General features: G+C 39.8%; 1 protein-coding gene across 2 annotated transcripts; it reads left to right on the forward strand.

The window, feature by feature from the left end:
- Positions 1-1,387: 1,387 nt before the first annotated feature.
- Positions 1,388-18,697, forward strand: LOC117520219 (small integral membrane protein 11A-like). 2 transcript variants are annotated; one of them, XM_034181534.1, is made up of 2 exons: positions 1,388-1,509; positions 18,507-18,697. In XM_034181534.1, exons 1-2 carry the CDS (start codon positions 1,495-1,497, stop codon positions 18,693-18,695), a joined length of 204 nt encoding a protein of 67 aa, XP_034037425.1. In that variant the 5' UTR covers positions 1,388-1,494; the 3' UTR covers positions 18,696-18,697. The 2 variants fall into 2 exon arrangements, with proteins under 2 accessions (XP_034037425.1, XP_034037431.1); XM_034181540.1 differs by having other exon boundaries at positions 1,467-1,517.
- Positions 18,698-21,804: the final 3,107 nt, after the last annotated feature.

The raw sequence follows: 21,804 nt of genomic DNA on the forward strand, positions 1-21,804 counted from the left end.
ATTTTTTTATGTTTGCGTGACACAGAATGTTCATGTTACATACTTGTTTTTCACTTTTTTATTGTCTTTAGTTGGGTGTTTTGTTACTTACCCGGAGTGACTTCCACAAAGCGGATGTTCTGTGGAATTCTTACATATTTGAAGACAGCAACAGCAAGACACCCAAACCTATCTGAGTGCAGACCGAAATCAGGTTTGCAGGCGAGCTATTTTCTCCTCTCAGTACTTTTTCCACTATTTCTCAATGTAATGTGGAGTTGGGGTCAGGAAGGGCATCCGGCGTAAAACCTGTGCCAAATCAACATGCAGATCCACCTTGGATTTGCTGTGCCGACCCCGAGTGCAAAAACAAGGGAGCAGCCGAAGGGACTTACTTTTAGTCCTTTTTCCACTAAAGGATAAACTGAGTGCAGGACGAGCTCCCCATTTGTGCGCATGCGCAGATTACTGCGAATATATAAATCTGGTGTCGCGTTGCGTTTGTACTTTGTGTACTGGCTCAAAAACACAAACAAAGAAACAAATAAATAAATATGTGCACCCTTTAAAAAAAGATAGTGAAAAATCATGGAAATTGCTGATGATCGCCTTTTTCTCCCCAACCACAAAACTGAACTGTTATCAACTCAAACAGTTAAAAGAGCAGATCGTTTTGCTGCCAGGCCATTATTGCATTGCATTATGTTTGGGCTAAATAATCAATTTAGCTTCAGTTCAATCCACAAACCTACATCATAATGCCCACTAGATGGCAGTCACACACCACTAAGGGACTAACTAAATGCCCACAAGCAGCGTGAAAATAATGCTCAAAGATATGTAATTTGAATTGCATATATATGTGACGTTAATAAAATAAGTAGTGAAATTAAATAATTTCAAGGAAGAGAATAATAAATGTGTGTACAATCTACATTTGTCCTTACGTTAAAAATTCACACAATATTTATGTTTGCACTCGATGTTGCCTTGCATTATCGATGAGCATTCGTTTTATTAGATAATATTTTACATTTGTTAACATAAAACACTGTCTCTATCACTAAGTGCATATACAGTATATTACTGTTCATCACAAACTTTAACTGGAACCTTTTGCGTGCGTATTTTTATATTATTTATTAATTAAATTTATTCTTTTGCGTACACAATTTTTAATGTGAAATGGGACTTACTGTGCGAAGTATTTGTTTTACATGTAAATATGGTTTGGGTTTCAAGTTCAGCAAATTCAAATGCTATAATGTTGTAAAGCACAGAAACAGATCGCATCTCAGGGACACCTGTGATCTACTTTTGCTTCTAGAAAGTGCTCGCGTAATCCGAAACATTTAATCCCACTTTTCCCCATGGATCTTGAATGCAACACATTTGCGTCCACAGAACGTGGATGTTCATTGGCGCAGAGCTGAAAGCCACGCCTTCTTCTGTGAGCATTAATAGATCATGCCGTCCATTGAGTAAACGAGCAAATTTTGCCACCAAGCTGTCAAAATGATTAACTGGAAGGTAAATAAGCGAGTGGATTTATTTCTGTTTTCTTATCGTCATGACATGGCTGGTTTTGTTTTGGACGCGTTTTATATATTCGTTCGTTATCTCTGTTAAGCAAAATGAAACGGAGCATTTAACAGGAATTTGGGGAAGTAAAAACGTGTAAAGTACTGTAATATTTTAACGCTAATCACATTTAAATTCTTAATACATGTCTGTTTAGGTTTACAGTAACTCAGCTGAGATCAATGTTGTGGGATAAATGTCTTTCTTGTCTTTGTTGTCTTTCTTTATAATTGGAGAATCTTCTAGAAATCTTGTGTTGCATTGATCTGCCATTCGTTTGAGTTTGTCCAAAGAAAGTTAAAATGAATAATGTACAGGAGTGCAAAAAGTTGCAGCTGCCTTTGCATGTCACGGCTGCTCTGTGACGTCATCACACTTTCATGGGATGGGGTCTCTGCTGTGGACTGTTTTTGTTTTTTAAAAAAACAAATTCTCTGGAGTGACCGAAATTGCTTTGTAGTATTTAATTTAGCAGCGCTGTTGCCTCACACCAAGACGTTTGTGGGTTCACTTCCCACCCTTTCTCTGTGGAGTTCGCATGTTCTCCCCATGTTTGCGCGGGTTCCTTCCGGGTGCTCCGGCTTCCTTCCACATCCAGAGACACGCAGGTTAGGCGAATTGCAAACTTTTAATTGTCTGTAGGTGTGGGTGTTTCTTTGTTTGTCTATATGTGGCCCTGACAGACTCCTGTCCAGGATGTACCACGCCTCATGCCTTGTGACTGCTGGGCAGTGGTAGGCACACTTCCGATAATCCGATAACGGATAATTATCGAAGATAACGTTTTCATTATTGGATTATCTTTTTAGATAACTTTAAAAACCATCATCGGACTAATTATCTTCCAATGAATTGCCGACCGATAATCTTTAGACCGATAACGTAATACACCAAGCTGAACAGTGAAAAACATTTTTAAAACTTAAAAGCAGTTGAGATCTACATGTTAAAAGTTTCCTAGTAGGTATATTCTTCTACCCTCTGCAAACAGAAGAGAGCTGTTTTCAGAAAAAAAACTACTCTATCCTCTCTAGGCAAAGGAGAACTGGTGACCCAAAAAAAAAAAAATCATTTCCTTTAACACCATACTGATATAACCGCAATATCACCCAAGTCATCCAGAGGCATACATTTTTAACTTATGGTTCAAATTTTAACCTACTCATTTTGGACAAGTTATTTAAAATTACTGTCATGTCTGAAGTTTTATAAAGTGAAAATATCAGATATACGAGGTCTGTCAATAAAGTATAGGTCCTTTTTATTTTTTCAAAAACTATATGGATTTCATTCATATGTTTTTACGTCAGACATGCTTGAACCCTCGTGCACATGCGTGAGTTTTTCCATGCCTGTCGGTGACGTCATTCGCCTGTGAGCACTCCTTGTGGGAGGAGTCGTCCATCCCCTCGTCGGAATTCCTTTGTCTGAGAAGTTGCTGAGAGACTGGCGCTTTGTTTGATCAAAATTTTTTCTAAACCTGTGTGGCACATCTAAGTGGACACGGTTAAAAAAAAATAAGCTGGTTTTCGGTGAAAATTTTAACGGCTGATGAGAGATTTTGACGTGATACTGTCGCTTTAAGGACTTCCCACGGTGCGAGACGGCGCGCAGCGCTCTCAGGCGGTGTCGTCAGCCTGTTTCAAGCTGAAAACCTCCACATTCCAGGCTCTATTGATCCAGGAAGTTGTGAGAGAACAGAAGTTTCAGAAGTCGGTTTCAGCATTTTATCCGGATATTCCACTGTTAAAGGAGATTTTTTTTTTTTAATGAAAGACGTGCGGACGGATTGCAGCGTCGGCTCGCAGCCGCTGCGACGCTCCGCCGCTGCGCCACAGGAAAAACACCTCTGTTGGAAGCCTTAAGGACAAGTTGGAACATGTCCAGCTGTTAAACAATTTCTCATATACTCACTCCACTGACAGCCATCAAAAGCCGCCTGGATTTTACAAATGGTTATCAACACGGAGGTGTTTTTCCTGTGCCACCGCGCCGGCTGCGTCCCGACGCGCGGACCCGTCCGCACGTCTTTCATTAAAAAAATCTCCTTTAACAGTGGAATATCCGGATAAAATGCTGAAACCGACTTCTTCTGAAACTTCTCTGTTCTCTCACGACGTCCTGGATCAATAGAGCCTGAAATGTGGAGGTTTTCAGCTTGAAACAGGCTGACGACAGCGCCTGGGACCGCTGTGCGACGTCTCGCACCGTGGGAAGTCCTTAAAGCGACAGTATCACCTCAAAATCTCTTCAGCCGTTAAAATTTTCACCGAAAACCAGCTTAATTTTTCGAACCGTGTCCACTTCGATGTGCCTTACAGGTTTAGAAAAAATTTTGATCAAACAAAGCGCCAGTCTCTCAGCAACTTCTCAGACAAAGGAATTCTGACGAGGGGCTGGACGACTCCTCCCACAAGGAGTGCTCACAAGCGAATGACGTCACTGACAGGCGTGGAAAAACTCATGCATGTGCACGAGGGTTCAAGCATGTCTGACGTAAAAACATATGAATGAAATCCATATAGTTTTTGAAAAAAATAAAAAGGACCTATACTTTATTGACAGCCCTCGTATGTTTTCGTTTTAAAGTAATGTACTAATTTTTAAGCTTTTGTGAGCACATGCTGTGCCTGGCAGCAATGCATTATGGGTAGCCCTCGTATGTTTTCGTTTTAAAGTAATGTGCTAATTTTTAAGGTTTTGTGAGCACATGCTGTGCCCGGCAGCAATGCATTATGGGTAGCATAGGGTAATCTCAGACGACAGGACAAATGCATTTCAGATACTCTGTTCAGGCTCCACGGACAAAAGCATTAAACTCTAGTGCCTAAAACTCTCGTGAATATATTCTCTGGGTTTATAGACGTTATTGTATTTGTGTTTAAATTCCACACATCTTAAATGTAGCAGACGGATTATCTGGAATTTTGTTTGGCAAGTTTTCAAGGCTGCTACTGCCATCTACTGGCCAGTAGTGTTCATGGCAGTATTCGCCCCAAGTACTAAGCGTCTGGGCACCAGTAGATGGCAGTGTTCTATTTATTTTGACCCGGTTATATCAGATGGTGGTCAAATCAACTTTTTGGCTTAGCAAATGGCTTTACAAATTAAGTTTAAAAACAAAACAACAACAACAACAAAAAACATTACAAGACAGCTCTGCGGTTGGATACTTTGTAGCTCTTCAGCAGCAGGAGGTGGTCGTGAGATGTTAAAGCTTGTTACTCCACTACACGATGCAGGACGCGCGATTAACCTGAAACTCCGTACAAAAAAATTCTTGCACGAATGAAAAATCATCTGAAAAATGGCCAAAACACGCACAGTGTAAAGCCAACATTTATGTGTCAAGATAAGGCTTTTCAGAACTGACCAATTGTTAACCTTGTCCTTTGTTTTATCTATGTTTTTATTATTGCATTTTAACCTGTGAAGTGCTTTGTGACTTATGTCTGTGAAAGGCACTATATAAATAAATTTACTTACTAATATTGAGTGCACGTTTTACAACATCATAAAATGTGCGCACATCATCAAACATTCTCTCCACATGCAAAACATTCTGCGATGACACTTCCAGGGCTCCGTAAAAATGCCTGTTTTTACAAATAAAAACTGGAACATTTTACAAAAGCACATTTATCTTTAAACCAACACACGTCACATTAACGTGTTGGTTTACATAATGAATGACTGAATCAATCAGTGTTTAGCAGGGCACTTTTACCCAGAATGCTTTGCAGTCTGTGTTTGTTACAAAACCTCAGAATTAGTGCATTATTCAACATTGAAAGATATGTTATATTTTAACTTTGTACAAATGACAGAATTGACATTAATGGAGTTATTCTAGCAGTATTTTCACAAAACCATAAGTTAGTATGACTTTATTTTTCAAGACCTCCGCCTGACCGGAGCATTATGATTAGTAGAGAGCTCATTTTGTGGGCGTTCTCAGGATTTTTCTGTGCAGCTTCCTACAGGGGGCAGCATGGTCAAACATGGAAATACTGGCTCATTCTTTAAGTCTCTTGTTGCTTTTGATGCTTTCAAAAGTGATTGTGTTAAAAGTCAATTTCAGAATCTTAGTAATTGCAAATGTACCAGAGCCAATATTGGAATTTATCGATTTATCTGATACATTTTTGGGTGGTTTATCTTTATCAAAGATAACTTTTCAGTTATCTGATTATCTGTTATCGAAGTTAATTTTTTGGTTATCTGTGCCCACCACTGCTGCTGGGATAGGCTCCAGCCAGGGCTTAATTTGAGGGGGAGCAAGCCGGAGCACGCTCCGGAACCTCTGACGTTGGCTCCGCCACCTATTTATACTGGATCCGTGATCCGCCATCTCTCTTAACTAACAAAATATATAAAATAAAATTTAAAAAAATCACCGCGATTGCTCTCACTGCCAATCACACTGCTGCCCTCCTGTCTGCTGTGTGGAATTGTGCCAAATCTGGCAACAGGTCCAGAGGCTACGCTCACTGTTTTGATCCGGATGTTGACCGTAGCCGCAGAGCTCCGTGGCCACCGAGAGAGGACTTGGATTCTTTGCGGGTCCCGCATCCGTACCTCCGGAAGCAGTGGGTGAAGGGAGAGCCACGCATTGTGTTCTGCGTGTGTCTGTTTATAATCTTCTCGCACAGAAGAGAGTGTTTACACAAGAGAGAAAAGTGAAAAAATGTTAATGCCTGTTTGAGAAAAGTGTGTAGTGAGGGGTTTTGCAGCCTTAAAACATCTATAATAAGTGTAAAAAAATAGCGCTACTTCGCGGATTTAATGCCGCATTCACACCAAGCGTCATCAAATGGGAGGAGCTTCCATTCCGCTCGGCGTCAAGTCATCATGACGGACCTTGATCACACGGAGCGAGTTGTTGTGAAAAGCTCCCAATACAGAGAGTATCATTATTTGCTGCAGGAGCTGCGTCTGGATGACGGCTGCTTTCAGCGGTCCTTCCGCCTCTGCGGGACCCAGTTTGAGGACCAATTGTCCCGTTCACGTGCGCACATGTAAACAATAAAAAAAAAAAAAGAAACTCCGCTGCTTGCTGCAGCTCGCTCTTCCCCCAAAAACTGTCATAATTGTCTTTAGAAACCAGTCACCATTTGTTTTATTATACATCTGTGTAGTTAATAAGTAAAATAATCTCCATGGATGATTCCCTCGCGCGCGCACATAAAATAAAAAGAAAACCTCCTCTCCCCCTGCTGTGGTGCTGCTGCTCGCTCCAAAAATTCTGTCATAATTGTGAAATAAAGTACAAAAGAGACATAAGTCCTGCTCACAGGCTGCTACCAGATACAGGACATGTTCACATCCTCAGTCAAACTCCAGACATCTCCACATCACTACATATTCAGTCCCTGATTGGTCATCGCGACGAGACGAAAAAGTTCAGATTTTTCAACTTGGGGAGGAGGGCAACGCGACATGATGTGCCACAAACGCTCAAAATCGCTTCACTTGCATTGCTTCACTCGCGTCCATAGCGTCACGCTGTGCGGTTTGGCGCCAAAACGCGTCCTTACATAGGGATTACATGGCAACCTGTGGCTGCAGTCGCGCCCGGTGTGAACGCGGAGAACGTAACTCCCGCGATAAACGAGGGACCACTGTACATCATTAAACAGGAATTTGTACTCTATCCGGATTTGGTGTGACTAGTGTTATTAGGCCTACAATACATGCCCAGTTTATTTTCGGTGTGGCGCACATTGTTGTTCGCAAGCCCCCCCCACCACCCCGCCCTTTTTTTTTTTTTTTTTTTTTTTTCTGCACCGGCGCCACCCTCCTCTGCGCTCGGGACCTCCACTTTACAAATTAAGCCTGGCTCCAGCCCCCTGTGGCCTTAATTAGAATAAGCACGTATAGAAAATGGAGGGATTTAATGTCTGATGGAGTTGGTTTACTGAACCACTAAAGCCCTGGTCACACAGAGGAACTGGCATACAGTCTGCAGTTTGGGAGAGTCTGGCACGCCCCTCACCCGACTGTCACAGTAGGGTGACAGTAAGTGTTGTTGAGAACTGAAAGTGATATTGGTGACAACAGTAATAATCCAATGCAAATATGTTGGTTTCTGAAATAGTAATGTATTCTAATCCATATGACAGAATGTATTATAGGTCCATCATCTTGCTAATATGGGGAAAATATGCTTTTTTCCACTAAATGGGAGTGAGAAATCTGTCTTGGCTTAAGAATTGTATGTGACATTTCAAAATTTTCTGGGGGAGGTCAAATTGACTATGATGCCCATGCATTTCATATTAAAATGTCCAGAACAACCTCAGCTTTCTGACCCAGTCACATACTTGTCAATAACACTGTATACAAAAATAATTTGGCTCTAAAGCTGAAATAAAAAGGAAATATATTTTAGAAAATTCTGCAAATCCTCTTTGAAAATACACCTTTATTTCTTGTGGCCAAGGTGTTAGTGCTATAAATGGGTTCACCACAGTTATTGGCTTAATGTATTGTAATATACGAAGAAAAATGTATATCAGTGTGTACCAGAGAGTTGTCTATAGGAATGCTAGAGGGCGGAGTCATGCCTGGCCCTGTGCCGACAAGGAGCATGTGCCACCATTATCAATGGGGGCAAAAGTTTACCACACAGTTCAGTGTTACGCAGCATGATCACAGTGTGATCATGCTGCAGTGTTTTCAGATGGGTTTTACTTGGGATTTTACTGAAATGCATGTACTATGCATTCACTCTCTTAAATCCCACGTCAACTCCAGAGTGTACTTCAAGCATTATTTTGTGCCAAGATGGACATTTCATATCATTAGGCTCTTGGAACAACAACATCACAAGGATTTATCCGTTAATTTATTTACATTGCATGATGTGCTGTGCTTGGAGATGATCAAGTCATGCGTGTGTTCCCATGTCAGTGTTATGATCCCGAAGCCTCGCTATTTCTGCCAGGAAGGTAAAAAATTGAACTTTTTAAAAAATTTGAATTTAACAAAAAAACGAACCAAAAACAGTTGGGTCTTTAAAAATGCATCAAATACAAACATAATGGGTACTGTACAAAACATTGACATAGCTGCACACATAAAATTAAAGCAGGAAAAATCAAATGTATTTTTTATTACAAAATTATTTGAATCTTCATTGAAAATATCCATTTATTCATGTGGATTAACATTCTTGTGTAATAATGTCCAAAATGAAAAGGTGTAATTTTACATATTCAGATCAAATCAATTTTATTTATATAGCGCCAAATCACAACAGTTGCCCCAAGGCGCTTTATATTGTAAGGCAAAGCCATACAATAATTACGGAAAAACCCCAACGGTCAAAACGACCCCCTGTGAGCAAGCACTTGGCGACAGTGGGAAGGGAAAAACTCCCTTTTAACAGGAAGAAACCTCCAGCAGAACCAGGCTCAGGGAGGGGCAGTCTTCTGCTGGGACTGGTTGGAGCTGAGGGAGAGAACCAGGAAAAAGACATGCTGTGGAGGGGAGCAGAGATCAATCACTAATCATTAAATGCAGAGTGGTGCATACAGAGCAAAAAGAGAAGGAAACACTCAGTGCATCATGGAACCCCCAGCAGTCTAAGTCTATAGCAGCATAACTAAGGGATGGTTCAGGGTTACCTGATCCAACCCTAACTATAAACTTTAGCAAAAAGGAAAGTTTTAAGCCTAATCTTAAAAGTAGAGAGGGTGTCTGTCTCCCTGATCTGAATTGGGAGCTGGTTCCAGAGGAGAGGAGCCTGCAGTCTGAGAGCGAAGCGCTCTATTGGGGTGATATGGTACTATGAGGTCCCTAAGATAAGATGGGACCTGATTTCAAAACCTTATAAGTAAGAAGAAGAATTTTAAATTCTATTCTAGAATTAACAGGAAGCCAATGAAGAGAGGCCAATATGGGTGAGATATGCTCTCCCCTTCTAGTCCCTGTCAGTACTCTAGCTGCAGCATTTTGAATTAACTGAAGGCTTTTTGGGGAGCTTTTAGGACAACCTGATATTAATGAATTACAATAGTCCAGCCTAGAGGAAATAAATGCATGAATTAGTTTTTCAGCATCACTCTGAGACGAGACCTTTATAATTTTAGCGAGATTGCGCAAATGCAAAAAAGCAGTCCTACATATTTGTTTAATATGCGCATTGAATGACATATCCTGATCAAAAATGACTCCAAAATTTCTCACAGTATTACTAGAGGTCAGGGTAATGCCATCCAGAGTAAGGATCTGGTTAGACACCATGTTTCTAAGATTTGTGGGGCCAAGTACAATAACTTCAGTTTTATGAGTTTAAAAGCAGGAAATTAGAGGTCATCCATGTCTTTATGTCTGTAAGACAATCCTGCAGTTTAGCTAATTGGTGTGTGTCCTCTGGCTTCATGGATAGATAAAGCTGGGTATCATCTGCGTAACAATGAAAATTTAAGCAATGCTGTCTAATAATACTGCCTAAGGGAAGATTCCCCATTTACATGAACAAATTGTAATCTATTAGATAAATATGATTCAAACCACCACAGCGCAGTGTCTTTAATACCTACGGCATGCTCTAATCTCTGTAATAAAATTTTATGGTCAACAGTATCAAAAGCAGCACTGAGGTCTAACAGAACAAGCACAGAGATGAGTCCACTGTCCGAGGCCATAAGATCATTTGTAACCTTCACTAATGCTGTTTCTGTACTATGATGAATTCTAAACCCTGACTGAAACTCTTCAAATAGACCATTCCTCTGCAGATGATCAGTTATCTGTTTTACAACTGCCCTTTCAAGAATTTGAGAAAAAAGGAAGGTTGGAGATTGGCCTATAATTAGCTAAGATAGCTGGGTCAAGTGATGGCTTTTTAAGTAATGGTTTAATTACTGCCACCTTAAAAGCCTGTGGTACATAGCCAACTAATAAAGACAGATTGATCATATTTAAGATCGAAGCATTAATTAATGGTAGGGCTTCCTTGAGCAGCCTGGTAGGAATGGGGGCTAATAGACATGTTGATGGTAACTAACGAAAATAACTCAGAACAATCGGAGAGAAAGAGTCTAACCAAATACCGGCATCACTGAAAGCAGCCAAAGAGAATATGTCTTTGGGACGGTTATGACTAATTTTTTCTCTAATAGTTAAAATTTTATTAGCAAAGAAAGTCATGAAGTCATTACTAGTTAAATTTAAAGGAATACTCAGCTCAATAGAGCCCTGACTCTGTCGGACTGGCTACAGTGCTGAAAAGAAACCTGGGGTTGTTCTTATTTTCTTCAATTAGTGATGAGTAGCAAGATGTCCTAGCTTTACGGAGGGCTTTTTTTATAGAGCAACAGACTCTTTTTCCAGGCTAAGTGAAGATCTTCTAAATTAGTGAGACGCCATTTCTTCTCCAACTTACGGGTTATCTGCTTTAAGCTGCGAGTTTGTGAGTTATACCATGGAGTCAGGCACTTCTGATTTAAGGCTCTCTTTTTCAGAGGAGCTACAGCATCCAAAGTTGTCCTCAATGAGGATATAAAACTATTGACGAGATAATCTATCTCACAGAGTTTAGGTAGCTACTCTGCCCTGTGTTGGTATATGGCATTGGAGAACATAAAGAAGGAATCATATCCTTAAACCTAGTTACAGCGCTTTCTGAAAGACTTCTACTGTAATGAAACTTATTCCCCACTGCTGGGTAGTCCATCAGAGTAAATGTTATTAAGAAATGATCAGACAGAAAGGGGTTTTCAGGGAATACTGTTAAGTCTTCAGTTTCCATACCATAAATCAGAACAAGATCCAAGGTATGATTAAAGTGGTGGGTGGACTCATTTACATTTTGAGCAAAGCCAATCGAGTCTAACAGTAGATTAAATGCAGTGTTGAGGCTGTCATTCTCAGCATCTGTGTGGATGTTAAAATTGCCCACTATAATTATCTTATCTGAGCTAAGCACTAAGTCAGACAAAAGGTCCGAAAATTCACAGAGAAACTCACAGTAACGACCAGGTGGACGACAGATAACAACAAATAAAACTGGTTTTTGGGACTTCCAATTTGGATGGACAAGATTAAGAGACAAGCTTTCAAATGAATTAAAGCTCTGTCTGGGTTTTTGATTAATTAATAAGCTGGAGTGGAAGATTGCTGCTAATCCTCGGCCCATGCTACGAGCGTTCTGGCAGTTAGTGTGACTCAGGGGTGTTGACTCATTTAAACTAACATATTCATCCTGCTGTAACCAGGTTTCTGTAAGGCAGAATGAATCAATATGTTGATCAATTATTATATCATTTACTAACAGGGACTTAAAAGAGAGAGATCTAATGTTTAATAGACCACATTTAACTGTTTTAGTCTGTGGTGCAGTTGAAGGTGCTATATATATATTTTTTTTTTTATTTTTATGCTTAAATAGATTTTTGCTGGTTATTGGTGGTCTGGGAGCAGGCACCATCTCTACGGGGATGGAGTAATGAGGGGATGGCAGGGGGAGAGAAGCTGCAGAGAGGTGTGTAAGACTACAACTCTGCTTCCTGGTCCCAACCCTGGATAGTCACGGTTTGGAGGATTTAAGAAATTGGCCAGATTTCTAGAAATGAGAGCTGCTCCATCCAAAGTGGGATGGATGCCGTCTCTCCTAACAAGACCAGGTTTTCCCCAGAAGCTTTGCCAATTATCTATGAAGCCCACCTCATTTTTTGGACACCATTCAGGGAGAACATGCAGCTAAATGTCACTCCCGGTCCGATTGGGGAGGGGCCCAGAGAAAACTACAGAGTCCGACATTGTTTTTGCAAAGTTACACACCGATTCAATGTTAATTTTAGTGACCTCCGATTGGCGTAACCGGTTGTCATTACTGCCGACGTGAATTACAATCTTATCAAATTTACGCTTAGCCTTAGCCAGCAGTTTCAAATTTCCTTCAGTGTTGCCTGCTCTGGCCCCCGGAAGACATTTGACTATGGTTGCTGGTGTCACTAACGTCACATTTCTCAAAACAGAGTCGCCAATAACCAGAGTTTGATCCTCGGCGGGTGTGTCGTCGAGTGGGGAAAAACGGTTAGAGATGTGAACGGGTTGGCGGTGTACACGGGGTTTATCTTTAGAACTACGCTTCCTCCTCACAGTCACCCATTCGGCCTGCTTTCCCAGCTGCTCGGGATCTGCCGGAGGGGAACTAACGGCGGCTAAGCTACCTTGGTCCACACCGACTACAGGGGCCTGGCTAGCTGTAGTATTTTCCAAGGTGCGGAGCTGAGTCTCCAGTTCGCCCAGCCTGGCCTCCAAAGCTACGAATAAGCTACACTTATTACAAGTACCATTACTGCTAAAGGAGGCCGAGGAATAACTAAACATTTCACACCCAGAGCAGAAAAGTGTGGGAGAGACAGGAGAAGCCGCCATGCTAAACCGGCTAAGCGCTAATAGCTGCGCTAAGCTAGTGGATTCCTAAAAACACACAAAGTGAATGTGTAAATAATTAATAAATAAATAATAATAAAATAAATAAAATAATTAAATAATTTCATATTGCATGAAGATGCAGTTTATCACTGTATATTACTAACTTTTTGAGTGCTTTACTATTATTTTAGTAATTGAGTGTTCTATCAATTATTCTGGCAATTAATCAGATAAAAAGTACTTTTGCATTTTTAAACAACATTAACAGTCCAGGGCTCTCCCTAAGCAACGCCGCAATGTCACTGCACCAGTGTTGACATTTTGCAGAAAAGGCGATGGGATGTGGTTTCTGTTTTATGTCTTTTCCCCAACTTGTAAAATTTAACCATTTTTGATTTTTTTTTCTTTTTTTTTTTTTTGTAAAGGTTGGACTGGGTCCCTGCGTTATTTATTTATTTATTTATTTATTTATTTTTGTCCCTCTTTCTCTGCATTTCAGCTGGAGGTTGAACATGCAAGCCTTGAAGTCAGTTTACTTTTTTTTACTATTATTTTATTTAAGTTACGGTGTTTGTGAAGCGTTGTGTGTTACCCCCAAAAAGTGAAAATTAAAAAGCTAAACACAGAATAGAGTGGAGTTTTGCTGAGAGGATCTTTCAGAAACTGTTTGTCAGTGTGTCCGGGGATGGAGCTGTGACTTGCCCGGTGTGAGCAGAGTGCTGAGAGCCTCTCACACTGGGTAAAGAAAGCAGCTGTGGCCGCCAGGCGAGTCACTCCCCACGTAGAGCGGGCTGTGTGTTGTGTGTTTTTTTTTCTTTTTTTTTTAAGTAGACAAATACACTGGTTTGTTTTAAATGCGCAGTAAGTCTATTTCAGATGGCCGTAATAAATATTTAAGAAACTTAAAGTTTATGAGCAACTTCACCTGTTATCGCTCAAGCACATTGTAAACATTGACACAATGGAGTTTGATGCGGAAGAGTTCAGAAAGATACAATTGCAATGTTTTGATTTCCATTTACAGTTGGCGATGAAAAAATTGGGTGTTAAATTTGTGTTAAAGTCAGAACAAGAAGCTGCACTGAAAGAGATCAATCTAGGAAGAGACACATTCTGTGTGTTGTCGCTCCGAGAGCAGCACGCTGAGTAGGGTGATGGGCCTGCTCTAGTCTTCTTCTGTTTTGTTTTTTCTGGAGATGTTACAGCGCCACACACAGGCCTGGCATATGTACTACAACGTTAAACAAAGCTTTCAAGGCACAGAATTTGCCTCAAACATTTTTTGTAATCGAATTACAAAAAATCATTTCAGCCCTAAAAATGACACTAAAAAAACCCTGCATATTAAGTTTCATTCATTTCATTTACAGCAGTTTTTATTTTTAGAGCCACTCATGTCACTATCCATATTCATCATTTATATTGACTTTTATACCACAAATAACTAATGCAGATGGATTTCTGATCATTTTAAAATGGTACGCCTGATGTACAGTCATTTTTGTCAGACACAGTTCTACACACTGATCTTTGTTCCTGTGTGGGACACACGTGATTGTGAGCTGCATTCTGAAATGACCTGAAGCAGTGTTTCACATGTTGTCAAAGATCTGTATTTCATCTCTGATATGCTCATCACTTTAAGGAGTTGGAGAGTGAAGAAATGAGTCCAGTTGTTCAGCTCCAGGCACAAACATTTGATGCTCCCTGTCTGACTATCTGGACAACCCAGTTGTAAAATGGATGTGGAGAGTAAGTTGCACTGGACTAACTTGGTAGTTTGAAATCTGTCATTGAAGACTTCACCAGAGTTTTCTGCTTCTAGTACTCTCTGATCAACAGCCATGCTGTGGAATTTGATACAGAGCCTTGGATTTTTAGGGAGGCGTAAATGCGTGTGGGTGAGCTTGTTTGCCCCCAGGCAAAATAAGAGTGGTTTGCTAAACAGGATGCACACCATAAAATATATGACAGACCATAATGACTATCATTGTATTTAATTTATTTCATTTATATAGTGCCAAATCACAACAGTAATCTAAAAAATCTTGGGCTGTAAAAGGAGAGTGACTTAACAGGTGGTTGTCCATGAATAAGTGTTGCCACTGTGTCGAACAGGAACTTTGAATTATGCTCCTTTTTGCTGATCAAATCAGAGTAGTGGGCCGCTTTGTAATGTACAATACATATCACCATATCGCACAGTTCTGCCACTAGAAATGAGGAAAGAATATGGTCAAATAAACCAGGAAAGTACTCGTTTCAGAAGCTGAAATCAGAATTTGGAATTTAAAATAAAACAATTAACTGATTATCAGAACAGTTAATAATTAGTTGCAACTGTTTTCCTCGATTGTTGAACGGGAAATGCATGAAGTATTATTAAGGCACTTTTATAGCGCAAAATCACTCCACCCCGAAACCTTAAAATTGGATTGTGTAGTTATTAAAGTAACTCCTTCAGCTGCTCCCTTGTTTGCACTCATTCTCAACCGTAAAATTTGAGTTGGATCTGCATGTTGGTTTGGCACAATTTTGACGCCGGGTGCCCTTCTTGGCGCAACTTCACATTATATGGAGAAATGTGGCAGGGGTGGGGTTTGAACCTTGTGCACTAACCACTTGGCCACCGCACCTGCCGGATTGCGTAGTTATTAGTGTTTGCGTAGTTTGTGGTTACTAACAACATATATTTCTGGCCATATTATTAAAATAATATAGTATACAAATCCTGAATGTTTGAGTTCAATGGTATGAAAATTTCATGAGGTGAAAGATGGAACGTTCCATCTTTCACCTCATGAAATTTTCGTAACATTGAAAGAATGATTACAAATGATGAATTATTTGTTTTATATAATGGAAACAATAGACCCATGTCATTTTATATTTTGTTAATTTATAAACAGAAAAGGGACTTACATTTTGGTGTTCATCACTGGTGCTTTGACATCAACAGTCCAACACAAACTTTAAATAGGAGTCATCCCTGCACAGGGGGGATTGCTACGTCACACTCTGGCTTGTTCCACAACTAGAAAAAGCTGAGCGATCGACATCTTGCATTGACTTTGTAGAACCACGAAAAAGCTTTAAAAAAACAGCATTAGAACAATTCTCCCATCACCCTGCTGGGAGAAGCTTTATTTTTTTAAATTATTTATTTATTCATGTTTCAGCTACTTTACAGAGTGACACAAAGCCAAGGTGGGACTGACAACTTAGTGGGGTATCGATCGAACCACGACAGTGTGCAGGCCCGCAATGGAGGAGCCAGAGTTCAGGCTTCATCCTCGGGCAGAGCGAGGCAGGCAGCCGGGATGATTGAGCAGACCGACTCAATCCAAAATTCCCCATTGTAGCCTGGACAGACCTACAGTAGTGTTCAGAATAATAGTAGTGCTATGTCACTAAAAAGATTAATCCAGGTTTTGAGTATATTTCTTATTGTTACATGGGAAACAAGGTACCAGTAGATTCTCACAAATCCAGCATTCATAATATGCACACTCTTAAGGCTATGAAATTGGGCTATTAGTAAAAAAAAAAAAAACAGAAAAGGGGGTGTTCACAATAATAGTAGTGTGGCATTCGGTCAGTGAGTTCGTCAGTTTTGTGGAACAAACAGGTGTGAATCAGGTGTCCCCTATTTAAGGATGAAGCCAGCACCTGGTGAACATGCTTTTTTCTTTGAAAGGCTGAGGAAAATGGGACGTTCAAGACATTGTTCAGAAGAACAGCGTAGCTTGATTTAAAAGTTGATTGGAGAGGGGAAAACTTATACGCAGGTGCAAAAAATTATAGGCTGTGCAAGTGGTGGTGCAAGCATCATGATATGGGCATATTTCTCCTACTATGGTGTTGGGCCTATATATCGCATACCAGGTATCATGGATCAGTTTGGATATGTTATAATACTTGAAGAGGTCATGTTGCCTTATGCTGAAGAGAACATGCCCTTGAAATGGGTGTTTCAACAAGACAATGACCCCAAGCACGCTTGTAAACGAGCAAAATCTTGGTTCCAAACCAACAAAATTAATGCCTCGCAGATGTGAAGAAATTATGAAAAACTGTGGTTATACAACTAAATACTAGTTTAGTGATTCACAGGATTGCTAAAAAAGCAGTTTGAACATAATAGTTTTGAGTTTGTAGCGTCAATAGCAGATGCTACTATTATTGTGAACACCCCTTTTTCTAGGGCTGCAACAAATGATTATTTGGCTCACCAATGAATCTGACGGGGTTTCGACACGATTAATCGGATTAGCGGGGAATTTTTTTAAAAATGTGCCAGGGAAACAATTTTTCTCTCCTTCCATCACTTTATTTAACAACAGAACATTATTTGAAAACTTAAAATAGTTGAAAATCAACAAATTGTCAAATGTCCCTTGGCTGTTGAAATATAAAATAATAAAGAATAAAGCAGTTTATAATAAAGAACAAAAATAATTATTTCAAATGGCATTGCTTTATCAAAGTCCTGAGTTGCCATAAAACATTGAAACATATAAATGTTATAAAATATATGGTGAAAAAAAGAGGTATTTTTGTTGCTGCAAATGAGCAATTAGCATAACCAGTTAACCATAAAACCTAAATCAAAAACTGTAGCCTGACAAATATGCGCAACATTCTCTGTATAACTTGTAAACTATGTGGTCATTTCACAGTGACACATGTGACTCATGTCTCTTTCTCTAAAATTGTATTGTAGCATTATCAGTTATTATTACTGTTATTATTGTTGCTATTATTAATATATCAATAAAAAATATAATTTGCAGTACATTTGACTCTTTTACAACAAATGCTGAGCTATTAATTATTATACAGAAAACAAATGCACAAACATGCTGAAATGCCAGCAGCTTAATGCTAACTTTAACATTGAAAACGCCACAGACATGCTAACATGTTAGCATTGACATTAGCATAAAATACATCTATCAACTGTTTCAGAAGACCATAACAGGTCAGTTTAACATAAAAAGGTAAATATTCCTCACAGACATATGCTCTTTTGGGTTTTAGTGGGGAAAAATTAAGAAAGCGAAATAAAACAAATGCAACCAACAAAGCAGCAGCTCAAAGCACTCCTTCATTGGTTCAAGATTCAAAGCAAAGCTCGGTTGATTATATGGAAGAAACAAAACATTTGCGGTAAAACAAAGTTATTTAGCAACTAATCGATGACTAAATTAGTTGACATCTATTTTAATCGATTAACTTGATTTGTTGTTTCAGCTCTACCCTTTTATACTTTTTTTTTTTACTAATAGCCCAATTTCATAGCCTTAAGAGTGTGCATATCATGAATGCTTGGTCTTGTTGGATTTGTGAGAATCTACTGGTACCTTGTTTCCCATATAATAATAAGAAACATACGCAAAACCAGGATTAATCTTTTTAGTCACATAGCACTACTATTATTCTGAACACTACTGTAGGTTTGATGGCAGCTGTCAAGTCTTTAAAGTAACTGTATCCACCACAGCCCTGTCCTTTTTTTAATTTAAATCTCTGCTTTTGTTGGATCCGTCTGTCCTCAGGCTATGGACAATGTCCCCCTCCTCTTGTACATCCTGGCCCTGAAGACGCTGCTGCTGTGTTTGGCATTCGCTGGGGTCAAGATCTACCAGAGTAAGAAAGCAGAAGCAGCCCTGAAGAAACAGCAGGAGGAACGTAGGAGGCTGGCCCAGCAGACACAGGAGCTCATTGACAACAAGAAGGATGACTGAAGGGAACTAGTACACAGGTACTGTGATAAATATGACAACTACTACTGTGCACTGCAAAGGAATGTTATCATACAATAACATGCTTTTGGAGGGCGGTATGCATTTTCAGAGGCCTGACGTCCATGCCTAGTTGCCCAAAATGATTGGTCATTTTGAGCATGACAAGTGCATGTTGTTTGCATTATCACTTACTGAGATACACAACACGTGGAATCACATTAACAATATTTAATGTAATTTCAAAATGCAGGACACCCAGCAAACGCGTACATAAAAAGTTGGCTCACTTTAACTTTTGTCATGTTGGCTGGTACCGCGCTGCTCTCCAAATTCGCCAGTGCGTCCTGATAAAGCTGGCTGCCTTGGCTGCTGTTCATTGTCAGATCCATCAATCAATCAATCAATCAATCAATCAATTTTTTTTTTTATATAGCGCCAAATCACAACAAACAGTTGCCCCAAGGCGCTTTATATTGTAAGGCAAGGCCATACAATAATGATGTAAAACCCCAACGGTCAAAACGACCCCCTGTGAGCAAGCACTTGGCTACAGTGGGAAGGAAAAACTCCCTTTTAACAGGAAGAAACCTCCAGCAGAACCAGGCTCAGGGAGGGGCAGTCTTCTGCTGGGACTGGTTGGGGCTGAGGGAGAGAACCAGGAAAAAGATATGCTGTGGAGGGGAGCAGAGATCGATCACTAATGATTAAATGCAGAGTGGTGCATACAGAGCAAAAAGAGAAAGAAACAGTGCATCATGGGAACCCCCCAGCAGTCTACGTCTATAGCAGCATAACTAAGGGATGGTTCAGGGTCACCTGATCCAGCCCTAACTATAAGCTTTAGCAAAAAGGAAAGTTTTAAGCCTAATCTTAAAAGTAGAGAGGGTGTCTGTCTCCCTGATCTGAATTGGGAGCTGGTTCCACAGGAGAGGAGCCTGAAAGCTGAAGGCTCTGCCTCCCATTCTACTCTTACAAACCCTAGGAACTACAAGTAAGCCTGCAGTCTGAGAGCGAAGCGCTCTATTGGGGTGATATGGTACTACGAGGTCCCTAAGATAAGATGGGACCTGATTATTCAAAACCTTATAAGTAAGAAGAAGAATTTTAAATTCTATTCTAGAATTAACAGGAAGCCAATGAAGAGAGGCCAATATGGGTGAGATATGCTCTCTCCTTCTAGTCCCCGTCAGCACTCTAGCTGCAGCATTTTGAATTAACTGAAGGCTTTTTAGGGAACTTTTAGGACAACCTGATAATAATGAATTACAATAGTCCAGCCTAGAGGAAATAAATGCATGAATTAGTTTTTCAGCATCACTCTGAGACAAGACCTTTCTGATTTTAGAGATATTGCGTAAATGCAAAAAAGCAGTCCTACATATTTGTTTAATATGCGCTTTGAATGACATATCCTGATCAAAAATGACTCCAAGATTTCTCACAGTATTACTAGAGGTCAGGGTAATGCCATCCAGAGTAAGGATCTGGTTAGACACCATGTTTCTAAGATTTGTGGGGCCAAGTACAATAACTTCAGTTTTATCTGAGTTTAAAAGCAGGAAATTAGAGGTCATCCATGTCTTTATGTCTGTAAGACAATCCTGCAGTTTAGCTAATTGGTGTGTGTCCTCTGGCTTCATGGATAGATAAAGCTGGGTATCATCTGCGTAACAATGAAAATTTAAGCAATACCGTCTAATAATACTGCCTAAGGGAAGCATATATAAAGTGAATAAAATTGGTCCTAGCACAGAACCTTGTGGAACTCCATAATTAACTTTAGTCTGTGAAGAAGATTCCCCATTTACATGAACAAATTGTAATCTATTAGACAAATATGATTCAAACCACCGCAGCGCAGTGCCTTTAATACCTATGGCATGCTCTAATCTCTGTAATAAAATTTTATGGTCAACAGTATCAAAAGCAGCACTGAGGTCTAACAGAACAAGCACAGAGATGAGTCCACTGTCCGAGGCCATAAGAAGATCATTTGTAACCTTCACTAATGCTGTTTCTGTACTATGATGAATTCTAAAACCTGACTGAAACTCTTCAAATAGACCATTCCTCTGCAGATGATCAGTTAGCTGTTTTACAACTACCCTTTCAAGAATTTTTGAGAGAAAAGGAAGGTTGGAGATTGGCCTATAATTAGCTAAGATAGCTGGGTCAAGTGATGGCTTTTTAAGTGATGGTTTAATTACTGCCACCTTAAAAGCCTGTGGTACATAGCCAACTAACAAAGATAGATTGATCATATTTAAGATCGAAGCATTAAATAATGGTAGGGCTTCCTTGAGCAGCCTGGTAGGAATGGGGTCTAATAAACATGTTGATGGTTTGGATGAAGTAACTAATGAAAATAACTCAGACAGAACAATCGGAGAGAAAGAGTCTAACCAAATACCGGCATCACTGAAAGCAGCCAAAGATAACGATACGTCTTTGGGATGGTTATGAGTAATTTTTTCTCTAATAGTTAAAATTTTGTTAGCAAAGAAAGTCATGAACTCATTACTAGTTAAAGATAATGGAATACTCAGCTCAATAGAGCTCTGACTCTTTGTCAGCCTGGCTACAGTGCTGAAAAGAAACCTGGGGTTCTTATTTTCTTCAATTAGTGATGAGTAGAAAGATGTCCTAGCTTTACGGAGGGCTTTTTTATAGAGCAACAGACTCTTTTTCCAGGCTAAGTGAAGATCTTCTAAATTAGTGAGACGCCATTTCCTCTCCAACTTACGGGTTATCTGCTTTAAGCTACGAGTTTGAGAGTTATACCATGGAGTCAGACACTTCTGATTTAAAGCTCTCTTTTTCAGAGGAGCTACAGCATTCAAAGTTGTCTTCAATGAGGATGTAAAACTATTGACGAGATACTCTATCTCCCTTACAGAGTTTAGGTAGCTACTCTGCACTGTGTTGTTATATGGCATTAGAGAACATAAAGAAGGAATCATATCCTTAAACCTAGTTACAGCGCTTTCTGAAAGACTTCTAGTGTAATGAAACTTATTCCCTACTGCTGGGTAGTCCATCAGAGTAAATGTAAATGTTATTAAAAAATGATCAGACAGAAGGGAGTTTTCAGGGAATACTGTTAAGTCTT

The sequence above is a fragment of the Thalassophryne amazonica genome, chromosome 1 (genome assembly GCF_902500255.1).
Source record: "Thalassophryne amazonica chromosome 1, fThaAma1.1, whole genome shotgun sequence".
Classification (NCBI taxonomy): domain Eukaryota; kingdom Metazoa; phylum Chordata; class Actinopteri; order Batrachoidiformes; family Batrachoididae; genus Thalassophryne; species Thalassophryne amazonica.